Here is a 19,347-nt window from a genome sequence, read left to right on the forward strand (position 1 = left end):
ATGTGTTCAGTGGTTAAGCACCCCTGGTTTCAGTCGAAAGAAAGAAAGAAAGAGAGGGAGGGAGGGAGGGAGGGAAGGAATCAAAGTCTCACAGTGGTTGGGGAACGCTTCATAGTGGAACCAAACATGAGCCTGTCCTAGTCTTGGTTCTACATTTTACTATAAAAGTCCTTAAAACAATTTAAAAGCTTTAAAAACAGAGGAAACCTAAATAAAGGCCCAGGGACGTGGGGGAAGGACTCTGCAGTGGAGGCAGGTGCCCAGGAGGGGTGCAGGTGGTGGTGAGAGCCCTCCTCCGTGTCCTCGGCTGTCCCCCTGTGCCGATCAGCCTTCTCCTTCACCAGCAGTACTTTTTCCTAGTCTCTCCTCCGTCCTGGCTTCTTCCTGCTATGAGCTGAGCAGTACGAACTCCTTGGCCACCTCTTGGAGGATGGGGATTGGGACGTGGTGGTCAAGACATGAGTCACAGTGACACATAGATTACTCATAGGTTTCCACGCCAGGCAGACAGAATCTCCGATTAACAAGGACTTCTTCAGGGCTGTTTGACAGCAGGGGACATGATTCAGTGGAATAAGATTGTTCCTCGTGGATTTTGGGATATTTTGCCCAAATCTAACTTTTTTTTTCTCTATGACCTATGACCTTAGTACATCAATTTCCTTACGAGTGAAAGCAGTCACATTTCCCTAGAGAAGAAATCGCTGTGGGATTAAGGTTTAGGTGGCTGGCAGGCTGCAGGGTTCCTGTATGTTGGAGAATGAATTAACCAGGCTTTGGCTCAAGCTTCTTTGCCAGTGAAAGGGAACAGAAAACCCAGGACTGGTAATGACTAACTAGAAGAAAATATCACCTAAAACTAAACATGTTTTGGGAGCATTGAAACGACTGTGTCAGATCACGCCTTTTGAGACTTCCTTTATCTTTACTGGGAGCAAGATGGCCAGCGGTCCATGTTCCTCCTTGTTCTGAGTCGAACATTTATTGAGGGCTACTAAGAGGTAGAGGGCTCTGGCCCTCGCACTGGGTTCACTCACCCTCAAGGTTTACCTTCTGAAGAAGAGTAATGACTGAGGCCATTGTGTGGTCACTGATACAAAGTCATGGCCATAGGAAGTACATGGAAGGCCTGGGTGACAGCTTACCCTGGGGACTTTCCATGCCTTTCAGAGACCACCAAGCCTTTGTCCCTGGAAAAGGTGTGTGTCAGCACCTTCAAATGGAAACTGACCCCTGGAAAGAGTGTCTGTCTGGGCGGCTGAGCACGAATCGAGCTGGGTATGTGGGTGGCACTGTCACCAAGCACAGTCTAACACTCACTCAGTAAGCACACGAAGAGTGAGTGCCTGGAGCGTGAGGCAGCAGTGCTGGACCCTGGCACGCCATCGACACCAAGTCCCACAGGTGCTGCCTCATGAAGCTGCTGTCACCTGGTGCAAAGGCAAACAACTAGGTAATCAGATTGTTGCTGATGGAGAACAATGAGAAGCCTGTTGAGGAGAGAGGCTTCCTGCAAAGAGTGGCCAGGTGAGTGAGGCCTGGAGTCGGGCAGCTGCAGCCGCAGAGTAGGTGGGTGAGCGAGGCCCAGCACATGTGCTCAGACAGAAAGAAACCAGCTCCAAGAAGCAGACAGAGGAAAGACCAGGGAGTGTGTGTCCGTGACCATGGGCAGGGCCACCAGAGTGGGCTGAATGCAGTGATCGGCGCTCGTGCAGTGGAGAGAGGGACACTGAACTTCAAGAGACAGAGAGCAGCGGCAGCTGGCAGAGCCCTGTGACCCAGCACTTGCATTGGCCCCTCTGTCCTCCTCCTGGCCCAGGGCTGGCCCCAAGGTCCCCGGGACGATGGGGAGATACTCTCTGCCACTGTACTTTGCAAGTGCTGTTGGCCTCTCTCCCAGGTCAGCTGTAAGTTCCATGAGAGCAGCCTGCAAGTGACACTTCTCTGCTCAGAGTGTCTCCTTGCCTGCAGGTCCTCAGTCTGTTCAGTGAGGGTCACAGTGAGAGGATATGAAAGTCCAGACTGGTTTGGGCCGTGGTGAGCGGCACCAATTTGGGGATTAGCCTAAAGTGGTTGATACCAGCTGTTCTCAGCAAGGTCAGTGCCCACGGCTGCATCCCAAGGGTGGTGAAGGACAGACAAGAGGCACATAGGTGTGGTTACTTCCTTTTATTAGTTTAAAGGATAAACTGACTCTTAGGAGCTTGCTAGCTTTCTTCTTTCTCTATCGTTATAGGTGAACTAATTCATTTATTAAATAAAAGTTCACATTAATTTCAGTCTAGAGCCTTATTCCTGCAGAATGCTTTGGGCATGAGTAAGTAGGTCACCCTAACTTTCCCAGGCATGGTGATTATAACCCAGTCCTCATCCAATTTGTAACCCCGTCAAAGGTTTCCTTAACAAAACAAAACAAATCAAAACAAAATCACCACCCACCACCAAAAGAACCTAATTCAGTCATCACCTAAAACAAACAGTTATTGAAAGCTTTCTGCTGGGAGGTGCTAGCATTGTGCAGACTGTCCCAGAACCCTACGATGCTGGGCCTGAAGACATCCAGTCATGAGGCTGGCCTGTGAGAGCCTCCAGTTAGGACACCGAGATACAGACGGGGTCAATAACTCTCCTGCAGTGGAGTCCAGGCCTCCAGTTTCCCAATCTGTGGCCACTTCTGCAGTTGTTCCACCAGAACTAGCACATGCTAAGATGTAAAGCCAAGTTCAAAGAAGGATGCGTCACTAGTTGTTACAATTTGCATAATTTAAAAATATATGTGTTCTTCCACCTTAAATTCATTGTCATGAAACAAACCTTTACATCCCCATAAGATCCATATGTTGAAGCCATAATCTTCAATGTGAGGCTCTCGGCAGATGAAGCTTTGAGAAATAATGGGCTTAATGAGGCCTTGACGGAATCAGTGCCTTATGAGAGCAGAATGCACGCCCTACGCCGCCTCCCCTCGTACCTCGTGAGGATACTGCAAGAAGACCGCAGTTTGCAAGCCAGGAGGAGGGCTCTCAGCAGATGCCAGAGAGGCCAGCACTCGGATCCTAGGCCTTCACGGCCTTCAGAACTGCTGTTCAAGCCAGCTAGTCTGGGGTATTTGGCTATGGCGGCCTGAGCTAAGACAGCAACCCATTTTACAGATAAGAAAACGGAAACCCAGAGATGTTACAGAGGGGTACTTTCCTCTAAAGATTTTAAGCTATAAGCAACTATTTACCCTTGGTATTTTCTTGTTCTTTAAAGAGGATTTTAGCGGGTAGGATTGTGGCTCAGTGGTAGGGCACTCAGCATGAGTGAGACCCTGGGTTTGATCCTCAGCCCCACGTAAAGATAAGTAGTATTGTGTCCATCTACAACTAAAAAACTTTTTTTAAAAAAAGAGGATTTGTTATTTTTTTTTTAAATTTTTTTTATGTAAGTGGATTCTAAAATGTCAAGCTTCTCACATTGACCACATCAGCATGTTTCTGTCTTCATGTTATTTTGGTATCCAAGACCACAGTAACAACCCAGAGGGACTAATTCAATCTCCTGTGCAGACCTATTTGCTTACGCACTGTTACAGAATCACCCTTGGTTCTCTCTCTCTCCATGATGACAAGCTTATTCTGCTTCCTGAGGTTTCTGGTCTATGGGATTCTTGTCCTTTTAACTGAACATAAAAATGAGGAAGGATGGCAAGTCATGCCTCTATTCTCAAGAGTTCAAATGCCTCGTAGTTATTTTCCCTGGTGGTGACTCCCGTCTCTCTGAGAGCTGAGCTCCCCCAGTAACTGTGTCCATCTTCTCTTCGTTGCTGCGGCTCCCACCAGGGTTTCCCAGGTTTACCAAAGAGCATGGAAAAATGACCAAAAAAGAAATTATTTAAAAATGACTTGTGTAGCTGCTTCTAGTGAGAAGATGCCAGTTTCTGCTGCCGTGTTGTGATCAGTGTTGTGTCTTTTACAAAGTGACAACAGTCCTAACTCAAAGGAGGAAACCCACCAGAAGCAGGCGAGCAGCGTACACCTCCCCAGCACCCTGTGATCCTGACCAAAGGCCGGGCTCTTCCGAGGGACCACACACCTGCCTTGATGCAAGTTTAGAAAGATTATTAAGTCTTGGAATCCACTCTTTCTCCCCAAACTTTGCCTTCCTTGGTTTCTTTTTATCTTTTGGAATTTCCCAAAGTGCTCAGACATTTTTTAAAAGTCATTGAGTAAACATTGAGTAACATGACCCAATTTTTGGGTTTTTAGACATGTGGCAACCAAATTAGCTAACCCAAAGCAAATGGGCTGGGAAATAATTGAATTTTCATGGCCTGTCTTTAGCCATTGGCCACCGCCTTCCTTTTCCCCGTGTTTTGTAACAAACCTAATTTCTAGTGTGATTACTTGTTCAAGGCATCAATTCTTTGCCTGACTGCTCGAATCTGCTTGCTTTCTGAATATTTCTTTTCAAAACTCTGAATTTAGAAAGAAAAATTGGCTTGGTAGAAAGCCAGGACTTGACTGAGCAGGAGAGGGGCCACATAGAGCTTTGGGGACAAACATCTATGTGTGACTTCCCGTGCAATTTTCGGTCTCCCACCATGCCCCGCGCCTGCTGATGTTTAAAGTTTTTGTTCACTTTCCAGCTCCCTGGTTCTCAGTGATGCTCTTGTCAAGACCAACCATGCCATGTCACCGTGTATCTGAATGACTTTCTTGCTTCGTTGCCAGTCGTTTCACAGTAGGACAGCAGAGTGCCAGCAGTGAGCAGGAGCGAGGGCAGAGCAGCCCTGGCTCTGAGCAGCCCATGTCCCTGCAGAAGTTGCAGCAGAAATGCCTACTCTGTGCCCGACTCTGTGTCCATCTGAGTTCCGTAAGTCCTCCAAGGACCCCGAGAAGGAGGTAGCCTTACTCTCATTTTATTGTTGTGAAAACCAAGGCTCAAAGAAGTGACATGCATCATCCAAGTCCACACAGACGGCAGGGGCAGGGGCTGTGGGACACAGGTTACCCCATCTCTGAGCTGGTGTGCTTTCTACTCCACCCCACCCTGTTCCCTTTCTAGTTATCGTCAGTCGGCTCTGATAAAGATTCTTATTTCCTACTTTTTTTTTTTTTTTTGGTATCCTGCATTAAATTGAGAAAATAATGAGTGATTTGTCCATAGAGAAATTGGGAGTAGCTACATGTCTGAAAGTAGACTTGTGTGCCTTTGTCACAGAGAAGGTGTCTGTCCAATAACTGGGCTCCTACGACAAGGACACTGATATCTGGCTCCAGCACACCTGGTTGTCAGCTTGTACTTACTGGGGCGGACGCGAGCTTCAGTAAGGTACAGACACAAACCTTGTCCTCTGGAGTTGTAGTCCAACCTCGACTCACAATCACATGGAAACGGCAGCCTGGGTACCCCCAGCACAGCCCCGGGAGACGCTGCGGGGAGGCCTGCTCTGGGTGGGAATCTGGGGGCCTGACAGGAATTCTTAAGGACAAATCCTGAAGAAAGGACTGAAACAGATAAAGCAGGTGGATTGTGCTAACCTTTTTGGCCTGTAGAAGTGTATTTGTCCTACAGAGGTGGACAGACATATGTGAGATGAAGTCCAAAGCAGCACAAGTCACATTTGGCGCCTCTTATTCCCCAGGGTTTTCTGCTCCACAGGAAATCCAGTATGACCAGGAGCTAGCTGAGCGCTGTCCGCAGAGCCATGGTGACTTCACTGAGCTTTGGCTCATCTTTTTGGTCAAAACCATTCAGAATAATGTTTTTTCATACTCTTCAAAGCATTTTTATTCTCCAAAGAACATAATGCATCCTCCAAATTGCATTGGAGGTGTTTTAATGTTACTTTCTGGTCCTTAGAGTGCTGGCTGGCTGAGCCTGTCTCTGCTAGGTGTGCTGTAAAGGGAAACACACTCTATTCTACAGGCAGAGCCCAGGCCTGGCCCTCTGATGTGATGATGCCCCCAGGATGGACAGCAGCTGCCCAGTTGGGCGTCCATGTTGGCAGAGCCTGGCACTCTGGGCAGGGATGCTGGGATGCTGTGGTCCAGGACCACTGGCCCCTCTGCCCTGGAGAGAGCGCCGTGTGTTGCTGACCCCGACTCTGGTTGAGCTGTGCCGAGCACCACTGTTCTGCAACAGTCTTCCTGGATAAGTGACCTGTGAGCCATTTATCAGGGCGAATATTAAAAAGAAGCTGTCCTCATCTCAGATGAAGCTCAGTGCAGCCAAAGAAACGTCAATGAGTGCCACAGGCGTGTTTCACTGCTTTTCCTAGGCCTTGCAATAAAAGCTAAAACAGTTTTTAGTGGCTTTTGCAATTATACTTCCTTTCAATTTTCCAAAGGTTACAGGGCCTGCACCACACAAATCCCATTAAAGTAAGTAGCTGTTGTGCAATATAAGTGCCTTTGGAAACATTCTTCGATGCCCATAAAATGATCAGCGGGCTGCATTGTAGATCCACTCGCCTGCCATGTTTTCAACCAAAAGGCGGATGAGGAGCTTTGATGTGGTGGTTGGTTTCTGCTACTGAAGCTGGAGTTTTATCTTCTTGCATCAGATTTCTTCCCAAATTGATGTGACTCAGGCGTTGAAAACACATTTTTTTTTTCTGATTTGATTTTATTTCTGAAATATATTCTTACCATACCTTTAAATTATGCTCGGGTGATCACGGATTTGGGATCTCCGAGTTCCTCCCACAGGACCCAGCAGAAGCAGTCAGGGACTGCTGGGGTGAACGGAAGCCTGCACAGAGAGCGAGGCCTTAGTGCATAGGGCTCCCACATGGTGCCTGGTCCGCACAGTGTGACCAAGTGTCACTAGTGCCTTCTCCACCCTCCTCCTGGGCCACCTCAGCAGCCCAGGAGGAGTCCAGAGCAAGCCTTGTGCTGGAGCGGTGCTAGGGCCCCTGTTCCTTCATGTCCCATCTGAAGGCCCATGGGGACTCTACCTTGGGCTTCTTTCCTTGAGAAGGGCCTCACGTGCCTGCTGATCCACAGGAAACACCGTCCTCTCCAACATTTTGCTTAAATGATTCATTTATTCTGCAGTTGTTTTTCACATAAGGGATAAAAGTGAAGTCTCATTCCTGCATCTACACAGGAAGAGGATCTCAAAGCTTCCCATCTCTAAGTCTGATACCCAAACTATCTGAGGAAAGAACACTGCAGAAAGTTTATTTTCCCTCTGCAGTTAAAGTCATATAGACACGAAGACAATACCAGCCTAGCTATTGTCGTTGCACTGTTAAAAAGAATAATCGGAATTCAGAAATCACTCACCCTTTAAGATTTTGGATGATTTACTAAGGTTCTAATACTTTGAGCTAATTCTACACCAGAATACCACTCTAACATCTCCAACTTTGTCATTGGATCTGTCAAGGGACCCCATATCTTTTCGATAGGAATTACCTGGATGCATTAAGGTGACAGGACATTTACATAAAATGATTTTAAAAAGTTTTTGATGAGATACTAATGTATGTGAGTATATATGTGAATATCATGTATGTGTGGGTATATAAATGTGTGTACACATACATATCATATGAATTCAGAGATGGGGGAGGTCAATATGGACTGGAGCTATCCAGAAAGTCTTACAGAGGAGGTAAGGTTTGAGATGTGTCTCAGGAAACAGATTTTGGGCCTTATCTGAGAATGAAGAAGTGCGAATGTGTTCATGGGGAGAGAGTAGAGATGGGGGTGCACTCCTGTGCTACGCTGACCCTGCACATGCTCACGGAGGCCCTTGGGGAAAATGCAGGAACACTGGATTGAAATGGCTGTCCTAGCCCTTGCCCGTGTAATGGCTGTTGTGGTAGGAATGACGTGATACACGCTCTTCTTCTTTCTTAGATATAATTAGTTTGGAAAGCTCTGCCTGGGTGGCGGCTCCTATCTTACTCTGGATGCTTCATTATTTCTCTCTTACACAACGTGGGTATTGTAATTTGTTCTTAAGAGTAGAATAGAGTTAATTTGGTGAGGCCCTAAGCAACTTGGCGAGAACCTATCTCAAAATAAAAAATAAAAAAGGGCTGGGGATGTGACTCAGTGGTAGAGTCCCTGGATTCAGTCCCCAATACGAGGGGATAGGGAGGGAGAAGACTGGCAATACTTGCATATTTGCAATTAATTTAGACCAATAAAATTATAAAAGCTGCAAGTACTTTGGATTTGAAACATCATGATTTTGATAAAAACACATTTACTCTGAGGCTTGGTGCATCCCAACCAACGAAGAATGAGATGCATCTAATGAGAGTCACTCTCCCTGGACAGTAGAGTCACCCCTCACTGTAGCTGTTTTCACAAGATGATCCTCCTGCCATGACAAAAGTACACTGTCCACTCCCTGATCCTCAACCAGGGCCAGGAACCCGAGAGCTGTGTCTACTCAGGCCTTTCAGGTGCCTGTATTTGTAAACTTGTGCAGTTTCTGTTTCCCCTCAGGCTGGTGCAGATGCTGTTCTGTGCTCAGGACGGGATCCGACCAGGTCTGCGAGACAAGGAACGAGCGAAGGGCAGCCACTGCAACGCTCCCTGTTGCCTGCCCGTCGTCTCTTCCTATTATACTTCCACTTAGAAGGACATTTGCCAGATCCAGACTCCAGGGACCCCTGTTATTTGCGTGTCTTTTCTCACCTTCAACATGATCTGGTCTGATGTTTTCATTTGTTAAAAACAACAAGAACGTTCACTGGGAAACTTCTGCTGGCCTGGTTTCAAGTCATCATAGCTATTTATTCCCTGTCATAAACTGTGATTCTCCGTTTCCCTTACTCCCACGTCAGGGGAGTTGGTGGTTTATGGTGGACAGTCAGTGGAATTTCAAAGAACAGTGGAAGATTTCAAAAAACTACTGGGGGATTACGTAGCAGGTTGTAGCACTGAGAACAAAATATAAAGTATTCTTGCTCTTGATTGTAGTTTGGCAACGCAAGAAGAAACTTAGGAAGACTTAGGAAGCAGCATAAAGGATTTAGGGTTTAAGGTTCTACCTGAGAAAGAATTTTATTTGAGGGAAGAAAAGAAATCATGGTATTGACCTTACAAATGATTCCTTTATGTGATTAAAAATAAAAGCTCAGGTATAGTTAGTCTCAGTGGGAAAAACATGGAAGTCAAGGATATTTTGCAGAGTCTTGTTTATTAGGAGCAGGTGTCAGTACTTGCAGAGCCCTGAAAGAGCCAAGGGGACCTGAAGTCCAAGCCACATAGCACTGTGGACAGAGTCTATGAGAAGGAAATGTAAAGACACATGCTTCCAAACATGGAGCTAAGCAAGAGGAGACACATGTAAGACAACGGCTAAAAGGTGTTTGATCCTCAGTGTCTGAATTCCAGGGTTGATATTTCCATAAACTAATTTTACTACTAGCTCAATAGTGGGATAATCAGTGATGTTGGTTGGGGTACTCTAGGCCTGCATAGACTCCAGAAATTGGGATTAAATTGGTGTCATTCTCAAGATGTGGCTGATCTGATATTCTCACTGAGTGGCAGAGGTGCCATCCAGGCAGGCTTCTCGGGGAGGTCCCTCAAGTGTGAAAAACCAGAGGGGACCAACTGGGCACACCCAGGAAGCACAGAGAATGCTGCAGGAATCTGGGTGAGATCATACAAACTCTGGTACAAAGACAGTTTTCTAAGGACAAGAGAAGTTTCATGTTTTCCCTGAAAACACATTCAACGACCGTTATGCATGGGGGTGCTCAACTAAGGAGAGGCCGGCTTCCTTCCTGGAGAGACAGCTCTGCGCAGAAGGCCTTGGAGGCCTGGCTCTCTTGGACTTGAGCTGCACTTTGGATCCAGAACATACTCTCTTTGTAACAAGAGTATTAGAGCGAGGCGGCTGTTCTGTTCTTTGGACATTGTGGTTGGTGCGGGTAGTTTTGTTGAGAGTGTTCTGCGGTTAAAATCACAGGTCAAGAGACTACACACGTTAAAAATAAATAGCCAAGAGCTACTTTCTGTTGAATTTGGAACAAGTGGCCAGGTTCTCTTCTTTCCCATCTTCACTCAAACTCCTTGCAATTTTCTCTGGGCTGAGCCTTTCAGGGGAGAGGTATGGAAATAGAGGGTCAGTTCCTCAGAAGAGCTTTGGGCCTGGGCAGTGGGTGCTGTGGGTCTCTGGGGGCTGTGCAGGCCCTGTGGCTGCTTGGGGCTCGGCTGTTGGCTGGATGGTGGTGTTAGCACAGTGAGATGCTGCTCCGCTTCACAATCTATCACTCGTATCTAGGGCTTGGTGGGGCGACAGGAAGGGGCACACTGCTCTCTGACGGCCATGCGCAGGCTGTGTGCCTGGCCTTTGGGAGAGCGAGAGCACAGCACGGCAGGATCCTGGCAGGGCAACACTTGGGGCTGGGATTCTCCAAAGGTCCCTACATTCCCAGGGCCCTAAGACTCTCAAGAGTGAGTGAAACTGTTTCAGAGATCTTGGGACCTTGTTCCTCATTCTTGGGTTCTCACAGGGTGAGTCCCAGGCTCATGCTGGCTTGGGTTGAGGGTGCTGGGGCCCTATCTCCAATAGAGGCTCAAGCCCCAGGAGCAGGCCTGGCAAAGCACCGAGCTGCGAGCTGCAGGTGAATGCTCCTAGGACTTATCTGCTATTTCAAGAAGAGTACAGTGAAACAGAAATCTCTTTAGTTGGTGTGAACACAGTTTCTTATCTGCAACTCTGTGTTTGTGTTCATGTTTGTATGTTTTGGAGAAGGAACCAGGAGCTACTTTTTCTACTTGGTTATGAAACTCTAACAATGAACATAATATTGTCTAAGACATGGTCCAAAAAATTCCTCCATCTCTGGTGAAGCCAGAGAACGTGGCCAAGAGTGAGATTGTCCTTTAGCCCTCTTGAAAGAATAGGCTTTAAGGAGTCTCTCCAGCTGCTGGTTCAGGTCTGGTCCATGCTTAGAAGCAAAAATCAAGCATCGGAACCACTGGGAGTTCTGGGCAAATGACCTTAGGAGCACCAATGCCAACATTTGCACAAGGAACATAGGACTTTTATAAGATGCAAGCAAATGAAGCAATCTCTAGAGAACTATCAAAAAAGACAAAGTGCTAACTGGGATCTATAAAGTGAATTTGGATCCTTATCATCAACTTCTCTGTTCCAGATGATCAGCTGAACTCAGAGGAGAAGAAGAAGAGAAAGCAGCGGAGAAACAGGACAACCTTCAACAGCAGCCAGCTGCAGGCCTTGGAGCGTGTGTTTGAGCGGACGCACTACCCGGATGCCTTCGTGCGGGAAGACCTTGCGCGCCGTGTGAACCTCACCGAGGCCAGAGTGCAGGTAACGCCTGCTGTGGGTGGGTGGCAGCGAGCACCTGCAGCTGCACAACTGTCCAGACTGCTTAGTACCCACGTTGCCGCTTTCAGACCGAGTTGGTACGACTGAGGTTGTGGGCAGCACAAAGACAGATGCACGCTTTTACCTGTTTGCTTGGTATTTTTAAGAACCAGATGGAATGTGTTTAGGTGGGGCAGCTTGGTATTTGCTCCAGGTCCACTCCTCCCTGGTGTTGTTGACCCTTCCAGATTCATGTTACACACCCTGACCATCTGAGCATTTGACTCTGCACCCCAGCTTACAATTTGAGCATCAGTTTGGCCAAAGAGGTTAATTCTTCTCAGCTCAGCTCTCCTCCCCAGGCTTTGGGAATATGCAAACCTTCCAGAAACTCGCTGTGAGTACACAGGGTTGTGCACAGCCCTGGAAGTGGGAAATGGAGGGCAAGGAAGTAAGAACACATTCAAGTAGGTGACTTTTACATCTTCCCCGTGTCCCAACAAGGACATGTAGACAGGGTGAGAGGGAGGAGCAGTTCTGAGCAGCATTCATGTCAGGACTCACTGACTGCAGCCAGACATCCAGAAGACGACATGGCTGTGACTGTTCTTCAGCAGAGATGACAGTACAACACTGCGGGGTCCTTGCTGCTTAGTGCTCTTTGATCCCTAACCTCCACCTTAGTTCAATGATGTGGGCAGTCTTCTTTATCTTGCAGGTGAGGAAACGGAGGCAGAGAGAGGTCAAGTCTTTTGCACAAAGTCTCATATCTAGGAGGTGGCTGAAAGAGGATCTGGATGCAGATACAGAGATCCAGAGTTTTTTGTTTTGTTTTGTTTTTAATACAACAGACGTGAATCAATGAGTCCCCTGCTTAAATGCCTTTTCAAGGGGCGCTTTGCCGTCTCTGCTGACAGAGCTCCTTGTCTTCCACGTTGCCAGGGGCAAGCTCTGTTTGGATCAGGAGGGGGGTCAGGTCTCTCGTCTTCCTGAAGGGACTGATGTTTATACATCCGTGTTCAGTCTGACTTTCAGGGATTTCTTTCTGTAAAGGATAACCCCTCTAGACAGATGGGGACTTGAGCCACCTCCAGGGTCTTGACTGGGGCAGTGCTGTGTCTGTCACAAGGCACATGACACAGTAACAGATGCTTGCTGAGTTGATTGGAGGTCCTGGAGGTCCCTGAAGCTTCAGAGAAAGTGTGAGAGTTTTTCCAAGGGGGATCAAGGACCTCACCTCGAAAGATCTGCTCCCTAAGAGACAGGAAAAAAAATGTCAGTGACAAAAGAGGAAAGTTCTCCCGGGCATGGTGACACACTCCTGTAATCCTAGAGGCTCAGGAGGCTAAGGCCGGAGGGCTGCAAATTTAAAGCCAACCTCAGTAACTGAGCAAGACCCTGTCTCAAAAGAAAAACAAAAGTGGTTAAGGATGCGGCTCAGTGGTTAAGTGCCCCTGGCTCACCTCTTTCCAGAGCAGCACTCCATGAAGGCTCCCTAGGGAGTGAAGGGCAAGAGCTTCTCCCCAAGGGGAAGTTTTATAGAATCATGAGGCTCCCGAGGACAGGGAGGAGGTGTGAGTGAGGTGAGTAGTAAATGGTGGCAGTTCTCAGGGATCAAGTGAGAGTGACCACAGGGACATGGTTCAGTCCAGCTCTGCGCACCCCACCATCCTGTGATGAACTATGATGTCCCCTTTCCTGCCCCCTCTTTCCCTAGCTGCTCAACACACAGTGCTCTGCAGTCCCTTCCGCTTTCCCAAACACCTGCCTCTCCATCCCTCGTATGCCCCAACCTCAGCCTGCAGTGGAGTCATGAAGAGCTTGATGGCAGCTGTGGCCAGGAATCCACAGCTGCCATCAAGTCCCCTGTTTGCTATGGTGTTCTGAATTTTACAGAAGGAAACCTGAATAATGCAATGGGGGGAGTTAAAAAATGTGGAAGTCATGTTTGGGTTGGGAGATCATCTTATCCCTGTCACAATGGGCGATGCATGAAATATCACATTACGTATTATCTATAGATATTATTGACTCATATAATAAACAGAGGTGAATGTGGACAGACAGACAGATATGGTGGAGCTATGTTTTCTTCCTCCTTTCCCACCTGCTACTTCCTAGTAACTTTCAGGGCTGTGAACATTCCCTAAGGGGAGGGCAGAACTGTCCCTCCAGGACCATTCTAACTCCCTGGAGTTCAGCCTTTCCCTGTCTGAGCCCGCCCTGACTCCAGGCGTCTTCGTAGTTAGGGCATTTATCCTAACATCATGTGCGTTACACCGAGCCGTCTGTGGCCAGCTTCTTCCACTGGACGGTGGAGTCCTCTTGAGTGAGGTCACGTTTTAGTCATCTTTGTAAAATTTGTGGGTTTTGGTTTTCATTTTTCTTTTCCCTCCCTTTTTTCCCCTTAAACACTTATGGGGCACCAATTATACCTTTGGACCTGCTTTGGGGGAGAATGAGACGCTGGCTTTTTCCCTGAGGGTGCTCTGGTCTGGGGCTGAGAAGACCTGAGGTGCGATCATAGTCTCGATGCTGTAAGGTGACTCCTGCACTAAAGGAGTGTCCAGGAGTCAGCCACGGACCAGAGGCCATGGGGAAAGGGAGGGAATGTACACCGACTAAGCACCTCTCTGGGCCACTCTCATCATCCTGGAAGTAGGAACATTAAAGCCAAGGAGCAGAGAAATTAAACAACTCTCCAAGGTCAATCTTGAACAGAGTGTAGTCAGCATTTTCATTCATTTCCGTTGGACCTTAAAAGTCATCTTCCTTCCACTACAACTCTTCAGATGTTAAAGTCGAGTCTTAAAACATATATGGGCTCTGGCAGCTGGAAGGAGAAGCCTGTTGCAGGCAGAGGGGTGTCTGCTGCCATGACGGGTGGGTGGAAAGCTGCGGGAACCATAGAGGATCTGTGCTGGAGGTAGATGGTGTGGCTTTGTGTGGACAGAGAATAATTCCCAAACAGGCTTTGGATCTGTGGCAAGGTTGTCATTTTATTCTGTCACGGGAGGCCAGTGGATGTTATCAAGCAGGGCAAGGATACCGTTATATTGAATTTTAAATTGATAACTGTAATAGCAACAGGAAGAGAAGAAACAGAAGAGCCAGGTCCTGGAAGTCAGAGAAGGGATGCTCAAACCTTTGTGGATTCCCACTCTGGCCCCCTGTGTTACCCGACTCTGGGGCAACAATCCCATGATGCTTGGGGTGCACGTTGCCCAGAGCTGTGCAGCTGTCTCTCCACGTGCTGAATCCCTCCCCAACGCCTCGCCAGTGTTTCTATAATTGCACCTAGATTATTTATTTTGTGGTTTTCCATGCATACTCCTCTTCCTCTGTAGACTGTGAGCTGCTAGAGAACACGCCTTGCTCGCCCCTTTCCAGAGCAGCACTCCACGAAGGCTCCCTAGCGAGTGAAGGAGCAAGTGCAGTTCATTGCCTGGAAGGGCTGGGCAGCATGAGGTGGATGTCCTTGACCTAACTCAGCCACTGGGCTGGGGCTGCAACTCTGGGGGAGAGCACCTGTCTTACATATGCAAGGCCCTGGGTTCCATCCCTCACTGCAAACAAGAAACAACAAGCAAAAGCAAACACCCTCACCCACCCGAACACAACAAAACAGAAAAAAAAGGACCTTAGCTATTTATTATTTGGGTGAACTTCAATAGCTTAAGCTCATTGAACCTGTTTCCTTAACTTGAAAATAGAAATAACAGAACATTATTTGGAATTGTCATGATGACCAGAAGTAATGTATGTAATGTGCCCCTCCATATTCCCAGTCCTGGCAGTGCTTAATGCACAAGTTTATTATGCTGTAATAGGTGCCACCCAAATCCTCAAACCGTACAGATAAACGTAGTCCAGCCAGCTTCTGATGTGTAGCATCCACATTTCCTTCCAGAACCTCAAGAGACCTCCTTGCCTGTGTTTGGTATGTCAGAAGTGCTGGGATGTTAGTAACTAATGATTGACAACAGCCAGGGTACAAGTCCCTGGCCCCTGCGGGGGGATGACAGAATGTGTGCCGCGGTGGCCGGAGTCCAGCGCTCCTGCAGCCGAGCCCCACAGGGGCCTGGCGACGCTCTCTGCAGTGCTTGCTCCTCTGTCTCTCACTACCCCAGTGGAGTACCTTACACCTTGAAAACCAACCATTTGCTTCTTAAATCCTCGTCAGAGTGTTTGGAGAAATAGATACTTTTCTTTAAACACCTAGTAATGTGAAAGGAGATGACATTTTCACATTTTGAAGAATTTTGAAAAAGTTTTTAGTGAAGTCATTGTATCTGTGGCGGAGGTCTAATGAGATTTTTCCTTTTTCTTGATTACAATTATGATAGGAAGGATGCCCACATTCTGCTGTGTGATGGCAGTCACAGAGCCTGTCTCAGGAGTCCAGACTCCTGGAAGAACTCCGTGTGTGTGTGTGTGTGTGTGTGCGCGTGCGCGTGCTGGGGATAGAGCCAGGGCTACATGCATGCTAAGCCCACACTGTACCACGAGCTGCACCCCAGCCCCACCAGCCCATAGTCCTAACCCTTGAGAGCCGTAGGCAGGCCCCACCAGGGGAGGACTAGGGCATGTTCTTTCCTGAGAGGAATCCAGACCCATGCTGCATCTTCTCTGGGAAGGCTTCACACCGTGCATTCACATGATCTCTTCCTTCTGTCTCCTCTCCCTCCTCCCTCCTCGCCCTTCTCTCCTCCCAACCCTCTTCCAGGTGTGGTTTCAGAACAGAAGAGCCAAGTTCCGCAGGAACGAGAGAGCCATGCTGGCCAACAAAAATGCTTCCCTCCTCAAATCCTACTCAGGAGACGTGAGTGCCGTGGAGCAGCCCATCGTCCCTCGTCCTGCTCCGAGACCCACCGACTATCTCTCCTGGGGGACAGCATCCCCATACAGGTGAATGACTCACCCGCCCTCCCTTGCTCCACCTCCACACGCTCCTCAGCCATCCATCATGCTCAAAGCTGCGTGTGCTGACATTTCTTACTGGGTTACCCTCTTCAGAGACACTCAACTTGCTGACATCCCCAGAGTTTCACAGGACATTACTAGTTGCCCCAGGAGCAGGGTTTGGGGCAGAAGAGAGAGGGGCAGGCCATCAGCAATCTCCTCTTGGACTCAGGAACTCTTGCAAAGGTTTCAAAGATGGGGAAGAATCTAAAAGAAAAGACCAATATTAAGCCGTGCTCACTGCCCTTTTTGCAGCGTTCTGGAACAGAACTACCCATTTCTAAACTTCAGATAGGGTTATTTCATTATGCTCAAGTAGGGAATTAACCTGTGAGGCTTCACAGTGAAACTGATCTTGAATTAAAAGAAAAGTAAGAAAGGAGGGAGGAAGGGAAGAAGAGAGACGGGAAGGAGGGAGGGAGGAGACAGCGACACCGACACAGGAAAGGAGAACCTAAGCTCATTCCCATCACTTTCGAGACTCAGTCCTTACCAGTTAGTAGGGGGAAATTTCTTAGGATCCCAAAGATCTTCCTGTTCTGTCGCCAATTCTGACCTATTTGTCTGGAGATTTCTTTGGGGGTCAGTTGTGTGTGTGTGGAGAGAGAGAGAGGGCACGCGCACTTGTGCATGTGCACATGTGTGTATGTTTTGCATAAAAAAGAATGTATAATTTACACTAAACTTTTATATTAAAAAGGTGACATTTTTTGAAGAAGCAAGTGGCAGAGTGCTGTTTCCACCTCATTGAGACTTTGAACCTCAGTTCATTGTGCTGTTCAGAACACACTGCTGATGGCAGAAGGCAAACTGAGACACTGTACTCAGCACCCTCTGGCCAGTCCAGGGTGCCTGTCTTTGAACCTAGACCTGAGCGTTCTAAGAAACCAGGTCAAGGCTGCATGTTCTCTTCTGCTGATTTCAATGGAAGAAGTATTCACAAATTCACTTATTGTGCTTTTTTTAAAAAAATCTTTTTATTGTCAAGTTCATTATGGGCTTAAGGACAAGCTTTAGACTAACAGAGTATGTCCTGGCAGAAACCTAGCCCCTGAAGTGAAAAGCCACATTCATGAAATGCATATGCTTTCCAAATTTATAGCTTTAATTCAAGCCCAGAGCCTCGCCTAAATGTTCTTTCTATACCAAATCAGTTCTTGAGAGAAACACCACAAGTGCATTTGGGAATGTCTTTTATATTCCTTGTTGTAAAATTAACCTGAATCAATTCTGGTCTTTGTACATGGAGACCCCGTGTATAGGAAGTCCTGTTGTTGGACCCCATTACTCTCAGCCTTGCTGATTTTGAAAGATTAATTATATCTGTGTGTCCTATTTAAAATGTAGACCCTTCTTCTGTGGGATTTACTAAAAATACATTTGAGGACCACTGTGACATCCCATATTCTTTACTATTTCTTTTATGAGTACTGGTAGTCCACAGACTCCCTAAGTAGCCCGTGGGATGGTCTAGTTCAAAGCCTGAGGCCTCGAGATCTTGGTGTGAACCTGGTGGTAACTGGGAAGCAGTGCTTCTCCTTTCTGCCTGCGTCCTCCTCAGGGTCCTTGCCAGGGTCCTTGCGCAGACCCCTGCTCGTGGGGACGAAGTCCTCCGGACCTAGTGTCGGGTTAGACACAGGCCACAGCAGAAGCCAAGCCTCAGTGCCCACACCACCGGCATTTCGTAGATGATCATCAAACTGAAGCTATTAACGTGGCAGGTCATGTGTGCCTTTTTTGGAAAAATTCTATTTTAGCTAAAAAGATGATGAAGAAAATCTAGAGATGTTTTCAAAAGACTGTACTTCTATCATCTTGATATAGCTAGTTTGTTCATTTCTGCAATTAGAGCTCAATATTTTACATAGTGTAGGCTTAGTGTACATATTATTTTGTATTCTGCTCTTTTCACTTAAAATCATATAACCTACTACTTCTTACTCATTTCATCGTGTGCTTTTATATCACTTCTCCCTTAGATACAAGAGTTTGTAAAAATTAAAACAGTATTATAGAACCCGATAGTTCATATTCTGTATGAAGAATAAATTAATCTCCAAATTTAAGTAGAAAAGTGATGGTTTAATGCAGTAAATTAATATGATTTTTTTTTGCCCTAATGTTGTCTGAAGTGTTTATAGTTTGTTTAATTTTTAAAAGTGGCAAAACCCATTTTGTTACCTGGAGGTCTTCTTGCTGTTTAGAATCAAATATGTCATGATTTCACAGTTCAAATCTTGCTAGGAAACATGACTGTTGTTAAAGAAATACAGAAGAAAAACAAGTGATGAGAAGCCGAGGAATCGATAGACATTTTGTGTTATGGAAAATTCACTCGCTATTTCTTTTGGTCCTTATGTCAAGTTAGTGACATTCATTAAAAAGCGTTTGTCTTGGTTAATCTTTGGGACACTCCTGTGTGATAACTCTGTCCTTGCTCCAGTTCCAAAGAAGAGGAGGCTGAACACTTGCCCAAGTTTAAGTCTTCAGGAAACAGAGTGAGAACCCGTGCTTGTGGTCCCTGTTTCTGTCCCACACCTTAGGACACATGACTATTCTCATTCAAATTGAACCTGCACTGTATTGGATGCAGCAAAAAGTCTAGGATTGGAGAACTGTTGAAACGGTTGTTTTGAGGCAAGGTCTGTCTCAGATGGGTGTATGGGCACTCTATGGGACAAGCCCTGTGGCTTGCTCCTGCAGCCTGGGGACTGTGAGCAGACAGTTTTGCCAGAGAGCAGCTGGCTGACTTCCAGGGCTCTTCCTTGAGAGGAAAGGAGGAAGCCAAGGCACAGAACAGTTACTATCTAACGCTCAGAACTCTGGACTGGGGAGGAGCCAATGAGTCTTTCCTGGCTGTCATTTGCAGTCAGACTGGTGGCTGTATACCTTGTCATCCAAACTGGGACACTTTTGAAAGTGAAAGGGAACTGGTATTGATAATTTCCTTAGGATGGCGGGCATAAACTGGGCTTGTCGGAGGCAAACTGAGACACATGGTTTACTCCAAGGCATGTCATGAACTTGTTCATTCCCTTGAGCATTTTACAGAAGATGACAGGCAGGACTTGAGTCACCAGGGGAAGCAAAGCA

General features: G+C 47.1%; 1 protein-coding gene across 5 annotated transcripts in view; it reads left to right on the forward strand.

The window, feature by feature from the left end:
- Window positions 1–19,347, forward strand: part of Prrx1 (paired related homeobox 1) — a 94,121-nt gene that overhangs the window by 39,545 nt on the left and 35,229 nt on the right. For all 5 annotated transcript variants that reach the window (XR_013426345.1, XM_078022290.1, XM_078022292.1 and 2 more), the window contains exons 2-3: window positions 11,120–11,295; window positions 16,019–16,200. Coding sequence is in view for 4 of the 5 variants with exons in the window: in XM_078022290.1 (XP_077878416.1) it covers window positions 11,120–11,295; window positions 16,019–16,200 (358 nt within the window). In the remaining variant the exon portion in view is untranslated. The remainder of the gene's footprint in view (window positions 1–11,119; window positions 11,296–16,018; window positions 16,201–19,347) is intronic.

This window comes from Ictidomys tridecemlineatus, chromosome 10 (assembly GCF_052094955.1).
Source record: "Ictidomys tridecemlineatus isolate mIctTri1 chromosome 10, mIctTri1.hap1, whole genome shotgun sequence".
Classification (NCBI taxonomy): domain Eukaryota; kingdom Metazoa; phylum Chordata; class Mammalia; order Rodentia; family Sciuridae; genus Ictidomys; species Ictidomys tridecemlineatus.